This window comes from Fulmarus glacialis, unplaced genomic scaffold, assembly GCF_000690835.1.
Source record: "Fulmarus glacialis isolate BGI_N327 unplaced genomic scaffold, ASM69083v1 scaffold47164, whole genome shotgun sequence".
Classification (NCBI taxonomy): Eukaryota; Metazoa; Chordata; class Aves; order Procellariiformes; family Procellariidae; genus Fulmarus; species Fulmarus glacialis.
In genome coordinates, this window is record NW_009207105.1 from 665 (window position 1) to 10,253 (window position 9,589).

At 38.4% G+C, this 9,589-nt stretch overlaps 1 protein-coding gene across 1 annotated transcript; it reads left to right on the forward strand.

The window, feature by feature from the left end:
* Positions 1 to 2,164: 2,164 nt before the first annotated feature.
* RMND1 (required for meiotic nuclear division 1 homolog (S. cerevisiae)) lies at positions 2,165 to 9,280 on the forward strand (the record flags this gene model as incomplete). Its single annotated transcript, XM_009575960.1, has 7 exons — positions 2,165 to 2,265; positions 3,511 to 3,617; positions 5,699 to 5,763; positions 6,593 to 6,669; positions 7,819 to 7,939; positions 8,728 to 8,844; positions 9,095 to 9,280. Coding segments are annotated over 7 exons (621 nt in total), but the record flags the coding sequence as incomplete, so codon positions are not given.
* Between the last annotated feature and the right edge of the window lie 309 nt (positions 9,281 to 9,589).

Sequence of the window (9,589 nt, forward strand, 5' to 3'; positions counted from 1 at the left end):
TATTTTTATGCACATGTTTTAATGAACTGAAACCAAAGAAAAAAACAAACTAGTCTATAGAACAGAAACTGAAAGTAATTAAATAAAACAGAATGTAGATAATCACTGTGAATGGACAAAATTGCTTTTTAAAAGTACTCCAGAATGGCTATTAGGAGAAGAAAAACTATTTTAAACTAACGGACACTTAACAGAAGAAGTAATAACTACAGACTGATCATGAATAGAAATTTAAAATGTAAAATACTGTTTTCAAATACCTGAGTAGGGAGGTTGCGCAACAGCTTCCCCACCAAAAATAGCAAGGGCAAAAAGCAAAACTAGTTTTGAGGTGGAGTTTCATCTGTTTTTTAAAAAGAAATTGTGTGACGTGATTGCCTGTAATAGCAAGAGTTTGCATTTAGGAAGTCCAGGACATCTCTTCTCATTAAATGTACTGTGTCACAGGTAGTCCTTTCTATAAAATTAGTCAGTGGAAGCCTTTGTATTAGTCTGAGTAGATAAAAGAAAGCTGTCATTGAAATACAATTTCTCATTATCCAGAGCAATGGAAGAACTTCGGAAGTATGCATATTACAAGGCATACGAATTTCACAGAATCGGTTACGGTCTGTAAAGCTTTGTTAAGTCTTGCTCTATACTGGCCCTGGGAAGCCTGAGCTGGTTGTAGTTCTGGAAGGAACTGTTAGTCTATTAACAGCATAATTATTACTGTATTAGTAATGGCTTCACAAAGCCAGCTAGAGCACCAAGCTAGTGCTGTGGATCTGCGTGAACACATTCTTGGAAGTGTGGCATGCTGCATTATGGATTGGCTATTAACTCTGGCATTGTTTTAGTGGGGTTTGCATTGCGGAACTGTCCCTGGACACAGCACAGCTGACTGGCCTAACAGCAGATGCTTCCTTGCTTAAAAAATGAAAACAAATTTTCATACCCTTTTTTACCACAAGACTTGGAATATATGGCAGGTACTAGTCATGGTAATATTAAATTCAGGATTATGACACAAGCAGTTACAGCTATAGGGTTGGGGTTTTTTTAGTGAAAAATGTTATCGTGTCTTACATTGATAGTATCACCAAAATTCTTGAAAGCAACGAAAAAAGCTAGCACTGCAAAGAAAATCCCTCTTGCAGGTGATCCAACAGATTTTTTTTAGAATACTTAACCTGGAAAATATGCTTCATGAACAATTTACTAGCATACAGTATTGCACTAAAAGATTAACTGTTAGGTATTATTTTGAAGAGAGTGTTTTAAGTATGACTTAGTAGAAGATTCACCTCTTTAAAGAATTTAGGCATCGAAAGTGTATTGTGGTGTTTGGTTTTGGTGTTTGTTTGTGTTTTTTTTTTTTTAATGGCTATTGTGTAGCTAAATGCCTTTTAAAAACCTGTAGGTGAGTGCTTTTTTTAGTTCAGGATTTGTTCTAATTGCAGAATGATTTTTATGAGGGGAGCCTTGTAGCAGATAGAAAGGAACAACGATAGGGATCCTAAGTCAGATGTCAGAGGAGAAAGTTTTGTGAGAGAAAAGGGCTCTTTCTTCCTGCATCAGGTTTTACTGTGCTTGAGAATAAAGTGACAATGAGATTACTTCTGCAAGTAAAATTGCACATTTAACTGTCTACAGGATTGAATGTGGGCAGCTGAAACCATTTTTACAGATTTCTGTAGTGGTAAAGGATTTCTGTAATATAATCCAATCTCTGGTAGCTGAAACAAAACTATTGATTTTAGCAGCAAACTAGTCATTTTGGCAGAAACAGCCACCTGATGTACTTATCCTAAAGATTCATTCCCACACATCAGCCAAAATCTTGTACAACTCATTGTTATAATATTGAATACGTCCACATTGTCTTTACTGCTGCTGTGGTTAATCCTTACCCTGTTTTATATATGCAGACATTAAATGACTTCTAGTCTTCGCAGATTCCTTGCAGTTGTTCATAGCCGCAAATTCTTCCACTCAGCTACAGATAGCTTCAGAAGTAAATTGTGTTAATAATCACTTCATTACTTAGCACATCTATTCGTTGTTATTTAAATAACTTGAGCATGAAAGTTGCATTCATCAACCTATTACATGCTAGGTCTTTGTAGAGTGATAGTATACTGCATGGCAACTGTTCCTATGTGTGCAACTGTCTTTTCCTTAGATGAAGAATATCATGCAAGTGCTAGAACAGCATGAAATTCAGCCATATGAAGTTGCACTAGTCCATTGGGAGAACGAAGAGATGAACTATAGGATAGGAGAGTAAGTATCTTCAGGCACTCTTGACAAAAAAGCTAACAGACATCTAAAACAAATTCAAGCAAAAGCAGCTGGTAAAAATACGCTTTTCCTTAGTCTTTTTCAAATGAGTAAAATAAGGAAAGGGGAAAACAGTAAATCTAAATCGACAAATTTTACTGAACAAACCGCTAAACTTGCAAGTAATGGCCTTTGTGACTTGGTTATGCACTAGATTTTGTAAATGATGAAGCTCTATGCCCACACAACTGAACATGTTCTTCAGCAATCCCAAACAAAAACTATGTACCTCATAGAAAAAATAAATATGCAAATCTGATTTTAAAGAGGATTTTCTGCATAAGTTTTCCTTAGTGCCCTCTAGGTTCATATATAAAGATGTAATTCTGCACATACTTCACTTCCTAGGGAAGTTGTAACTTGAATACTGTGGAACGGTAAACTTGGCAAGTTGTCTTGCCTTGTTAAATAATGTTTTTTCATCACGGGGAGCAAATCATCTCTACAGAAATATTTCTCAATGTAAATGATTATAAAAATGATCTGTAATTTTCCAACAGCACCAAAAAACAACTCCTAGACAGGACACTATACCATTAGGAGCTGAGCTAATGAGGTTGAGCTTATTTAAGGTAACCTGATAAGAGGACAGGTTTTTGGTTTTTACCTGGCCATTTGAAAACTGCATGTACTATCCAGTTGTGTAATTTGTGATTCCCGACATACTCCATTGGTTATGCAAGTTTCATAGTGAGATTGGCATGATAAATTGAACGACTCTCGTGCCCCCTTTGCTGCTGGCCCTTGTGCAATAGAGGTTTCGGGGAAAGTAACATCATAGCAGGGAGGGAGTGATGTTGATAAAAGTGACAGAAGAAAAGTAAAACAGAAACAGAAAGATAATACAAGAGAGAGCAGGAGAGAGGCCAGCATCCTGCTTACTCTGAATTATCCCTGTGTGTATATAGTAATGCTGTAGTTACCATCATAGCTTGCTGCAGTTTGATTTAAACCTAGAAAATTTGTGCATAATATTAGTCTTAGACTAAGGGACTAATTTTCAGTGATTTGTTTTGGTTATTGTCAGGTTGAACATGAGTAAAATGCAAGGATGGGGATGATACCCATATAGATACGGTATACTTTATGTAAATAAACAACCAACCTTTCTCGCATTGTTGATTGTTCTTTGAATGTGCCTTTGCTGGTGGCTTAATCAATGAAGATGCTTCAATCCTGTTTTAACAGAGGTCAGTCAAAGCTTCATAAAGGAGAAATCTTACTAAATTCTGAGCTGGATAGTGATGAAGTTGTTCTGCAGAAATTTGCCTTTTCAAATGCCCTTTGTCTTTCTGGTGAGTTATTATTGTTTGTAATATCAGCCTATGCTATAGATTTTGTGAAATTGTAAGTGGGACTTGTACAGTGACAGGTTGGAGAAGACTTTGTGTCTGGTTTAGGCAAACTGTGTAAAGATTGATTGTGCTTCAGTGGGAGGATTCGTTTTCAAAGCTTTTACCTTGTTTTCTGTGAATTGGAATTGCCTCATTCAATGTAAATCGTCTTAAATATGAGCAAAGCACATTAAGGAACATACTTTGCAAAAGATACACATTCCACTGAGCATACCGTTCCCCACCCTTGAGAACTACTCTAGGATAGCAACGAGTGTAGAGTCCAATGTTAGAAACCTGTCAGTAATCTTCGGTAATTAATCCTGACATCATTTCCTCTAATAGAAAAAAGCTAGATGCCAGCTAAAGAAGTGATTCCCAGCTGGGGAGGTGTACCGGTATCAAAGGTGCGGACCAGAGTCACAGATGATGTTTTGCAGGCTTATGAGCCATGGCTGTCTGCCAAAGGTGGTACTTCTGTCAGGAGGCAGCAGGAGACACTGGGAAGAAGTCAGGCTCAGCAGTGGTGCTGCTGCCTCAGGAAATACACCTCTGCTGCTTCAGACCTCAGAGGAGTAGGAAGTGGGAGTTGAAGCGAGCAGCAGTAAGGCCGTCCTCGAAAAGACCTTTAAAGGATATCTACTCCGTCTGCTCCTACTGCTTGTAGGGTCGGTTACAGGATTCCTGTAGTATTTGGGGAAGTGCATCTTTAACAGAAGGGACATCAGGAAGCAGAACACATGTTTTTGAAGTGATACACCATTTGATCAAGGAGTACAGCATAACTAAGTGGTTCTTGACTGTCAAAGGAAGAGCTGTGGAGAGAAAAAGCCTTTAGTTCTCTATAGTTTTCCTATTTGTAAAGCCACTGCATGGAAGACTGGTGACACATATAAGGGAGAAAGGGATTTATTCCCAGGAGATAATTGGTACCAATTTACGTTAGTGTGAGACATGCACATCATAAAGGAAAACAGTTCAATAATGTTCAACAGAAGTAAAGGATGCAAGACTAGTCCAAGTCAAATTTATGACACAGCAGAAACCAGCCTCTGTCAAATAATCAGTGATAGCTGAAATGCCTGTTGGCTTTTTTTCAAGGGCTAAATTAAATGTCATTTAAGTCACTGACTTGGATTAGGCCTCTGTATTCAAAAGATGAGTGCGAAAAATGCTCGCCATTGGGTTTACTATCAGTGTCCTGACTAGATGATACTATCGATTACTACCACTAAAGAGTTCATTTTGACAATTACATCTTCCCTGATTCATTTTTCTGAGTGAATAGGGTTAATTTTTGATCTGTTACTATTTCGTTCTTGACTGGGAATCTGCGGACTAAAGAACAAAGGCCTGCGTTACGTCATCTTCCTGTAGAAACATCTTTCCAGGCTCAAGCTGAGGCATAGTGGAATTGGTGTTGCTATTGCCTGTGCTGAACAGCTTCCACAGAAGAGAAGTTGTATCTTCAGTGAACAGTATATTCACCTAAAAACAAAATGGGAGATTGCTTAAGTTTGAATTTAGCTTCAAAAAGTGCGGGTGGTGTGTCTATACAAGCTAACTCTCCATGGTTTGAGCATGCTGCATCAAATACTGGACAAATGGAGAGTTCTGCAGGACGCTAGAAATGCAGTGGAGACTCTTGAGTGGCACCACATGAAGTCAGCCTGACGCCAGCATGGCTCATTACCTCCAGCCTGCTTGGGATGTCGTTTGCAAAGGCTTCGTGCATATGGTAGAGCACTTAAACACACAACTTTTGAGCTGAAGCAAAAACTTTCCAGGATCTGAACTGACCACTGGGAGAAGAGCGCTGCGCTGAAGGTGGTTCTGCATGCAGAACTGTGTCAGTGCCCAACACAGATTTGTCCATAGATGCGTGAACATTGATTGTGTTACACTGATGGTAACTTGCCACCGATAATGTTTTGTATGTATCAGCATGTCTTGAGGCAGCATGTTGGCAAATTTAAAGTTATGGTTACTGGAAAGCATATATACCTCTGACAGTGTTCTGCTTTGTCACCTCTGTGTTGCAGTAAAGCTGGCTATTTGGGAATCATTATTGGATAACTTTGTGGAATCTATCCAGTCAATTCCTGAGGTGAGGTCTCCCCTCCTTTTCTCCTGCGCTTTGTAAAAGATCAGTCCAGATACAGCTGAGGATATGGACAAAGCAATTGAATGCTTAACACGTTTGATGGTAAAGCCATCAACACAGAGAAGCTCAGAACACCTGCAAAATGGTGGGACAAGAAATCATCAGTCGTTAAAGGGTTGGGAGTGGGGTTCTGCATTGGAATAATGTTTCCCATGTTGTGCCACTGTTGAGTGTGTATGCCTAATAGGACAAGCAGCATTTAAAAACCTGGCAAAACACAGTGTGTGGCAGCCTGGGCCAAAAGTAGTGTGCTTTAACTTGAATATAATGAGGAGTTTGAGTGAATTGCTTAAACCACAGTTTTTCATGAGACCTAATTAAAGTACAAAGTCCATATGATGTCACATATAAAAATGAGATTCGTAGGGTTCAAAAGAGAAATCATCATTTTTATTTTTTATTTGTTTTCATGAAGGAAATAAATGGTAATACATTGTCTGTTGTAAGGAAAAAGTCTATAAAAAGGCCAAGCAGTGGCAAGGTAAAAAAACACTGTCATGACTTAAAAATAACGATAGTAGGAAGAAAAAACAAATTCATAGAAAATGCTCCAGGATTTTGTATTGATACTGATGGCATACTCAGTGATTTATTGAAAAACCTGGATGAACAGTTGCATGGTGATACTCTTACAAAGCTAGTTAAGCAAGGCACTAAGCAAACAAAACTCAAATGTTAGTAAGTATGATATGCATTCAGACTTTAACTCACATACATACTTGAGGCAGTAGAACTCCAGACTTCTTAACTTCTAGTACATGCTACTTTGCAGATACTGAAGTCACGAAGGAAGGTGAAACTGTCTCATGCAGATGTAATGCAGAAAATTGGAGAACTCTTCGCATTAAGGTAATTTTTTTTGGCTACACCCGAGACATTGTATTACACAGAACTTAAAAATTAAGTTATGCATGATACAAAGACCGGAATATACACTAACACAGCGGGGTGGGGAGGAATTCCTTCAGCCTTCTTTTGGCTGGAGACTGTGTGTGCTGTTATGTTAGTCAGAGGACCCACTGGCTCACCATCTCACCTCTGGCATCTCAACTACAGACAGGCATTGAGCAGCATACTGTAAATGCCCAAATTCCACACCCTTTTCCCTCCCTGGATCCAGCAACGCATGTCTCATAACTGGTAATTGCAGTAGATACTAGGGTATGCAAGGGATACCAGGAGGAAGCACAGGGGTAGGTAGAACTGTTAACTATGGCCTAGAGTTAGTAAAACTTCTGAGAGTTCTGTTCTTCCCTTGACTTACTCAGAAACCACTGCTACACTGTAAGAATCTAATGTGGTTTTTTTCCCTCTCAAGTGAAATTTGGCCATTGGGAATACAGAGCATTACACACACTTTTACAAAAAAACCTCAAAATCAGTGAAGAAAGAGGTAAATTTAAAAAGCAATTCCTATTTGAAACACTGGATTTTATATCCCTACTTGAAGAACTGTTCAGTAATGAACAATGATGTTCTAAGTGTCCAAAAATTTATGTGAGCGGTAGGTTGAGGGTGGGAGACTTTAGCTCTAGGCCTTTATAATGTTGAGATAGTAGCCTGAAAGGTGCGCTATGCTCATATGCAGTACCAGTCACACTTAGAGTGCTGAGATATAAACAAGCTGTTAAGGAGCTCCCCAGTAACTTTAATTCATGTATTTCTCGAGCTTCAGAAAGCTACTAGCATAGTCAAGGACTTCTCTGCAGATATCAGAAGTTAAGGAAGGTGACAAGTTCTGGAGGCAATGTTGACATAAGGCAAAAGTCATTTATGCTCAAAACTGTTACACAGTACAGTATTCTCAGAAAGTTTCTGGAGATGTGACTAATTTTAAACAATCACTACAATTGTATTTTTATAATGAAAGGAGATTCTTTTCGTATTTCACTTAAAATTACAGGAAAATTTTCATGTTTCTTTTAACTGCTATGTAAATATTTGCTCCTATATTCACCAAAAGGAAGTGTGAACTACTGTAGTACCCATTCTTTTTAGACACCGAATAAATCTGAGTTCAGACCTGCTAATAACACCTGACTTCTACTGGGATAGAGAAAAACTGGAAGAGCTTTACGACAAGACTTGCCAGTTCCTCAACATTAATCGCAGAGTTAAGGTATGTGTCTTACTGTTACGAGAATTGTCCACACTTAGATCAGCTGTCTTTGGCTCAGCAGGGTTACAGACTGCTCCATGAATGTCTGTTTTAATTGTTGAAACTGAGTAAAGAATAACGGGATCCCATACACTATCCCCTTTTCCATGTGTTCGTAACCCACTCACATCTTTTACCCAGTTTAGGTTAAGAACCCTGCCTCACATGAATGGATTGTGTATTTCCTGAGCCACTAAATTAGGCTTTAAATAGTTGCAAGAAGAGGAGATTTAATTCTTGTTCTGAAATGTGTGCAAGAAAACAAGTTAAAAAACTGAGATGTGAAGCAGTCTTCTTACTGACATGATCATTCAGGTCAGTTCATCGAAGGGCGACATAATGCTTACTGATGAACCAGAATTAAGAGGCAAGAAAACTACCTCTTCTGGTGGTACAGCAGCCTTAAATATTTAGTTACTTTCAAGGCATTCCGATAAGCTGCACCTTCTTTTGCTTGTGCCTGTTTTCATGAGTAGATACCACCTATAAGCAGTTTAGTACCTGCAGATGCGTATCTAAATTTTTATTACTTTTGTGAACCTATTGAAATAACAGACTCATTTATACTGAAACTTCTGTTGCTTGTGCATATTGCCTTACAGGACTTTCTGGTCTATTCTTTCGCAGAAGAGCATTAACACCTTTCTAGTTCTGTTCAGTGAGCCCTTCTGTGGATTGTGTTCCTTTACTTAGTGATCTCATTCCACGTATGGAATCCAGATTTGCCATGTATTTGGAATCTCTTGCAGGTAATGAATGAAAAGCTTCAGCACTGCATGGAGCTGACAGACCTAATGCGAAATCACCTGAATGAAAAGCACACTCTACGCCTCGAGTGGATGATAGTAATACTCATCACCATAGAGGTCGGTGTTTTTTTCCCACTATCACACTGAAAATGTAATAAAAGTGCAATTTATATACTTCATAATCTGAGAATCAAGATTATTTTATTAATGTAATGTACTGTACAAGGGGATTAGTCTTCAGTTCTTTGCAAGTAACTTTTGAATTGCGGCTATAGTTATTTTTCAGATTATCTCATTTACAGTGTAAGCTGTTTTAAGGATTATTAAATCAATAAAAATTCTTATCAATGTGTTTGCTATTCCACAGGTTCTGTTTGAACTTGCAAGGGTAGTTTTCTGACAACAGAATAAACTCAGGAAGAAGAAAACTGACAAAACCATAAAGACCATGTGGCCCAGAAAATTCCTGTCTATCAATATGCTTCTGGAAAATACTGGAATTGTCTCTCTTGATAAATATGTACATCCTCTACTCAAATAAAAAAAAATAATAAATCAGTCTGTGAACATTATTCCCAACTGCTATACTAGTGATGTTAGAGAAGTTTTAATCTATGGATGTGCTAGTATAAAGCTGAGATACTAATGATGCATTTGTAGGGGAAGTTTTCTAGTGAGTAGGCCCAGATGCATGCAGGTCTGATGCAGGGAGAGATGCAGCTTTGTCTCCTTAATAACCAAGGACAGAAGGATGGATCCCTTCTGTGCTGACTGTATTTGGTGAAGGACTCCACTGCCTTGTCCCCTCGACAGTTAAAAAGATGCTGAGTACTTAGCTACTTCGTGCATTTCTGACTGACGA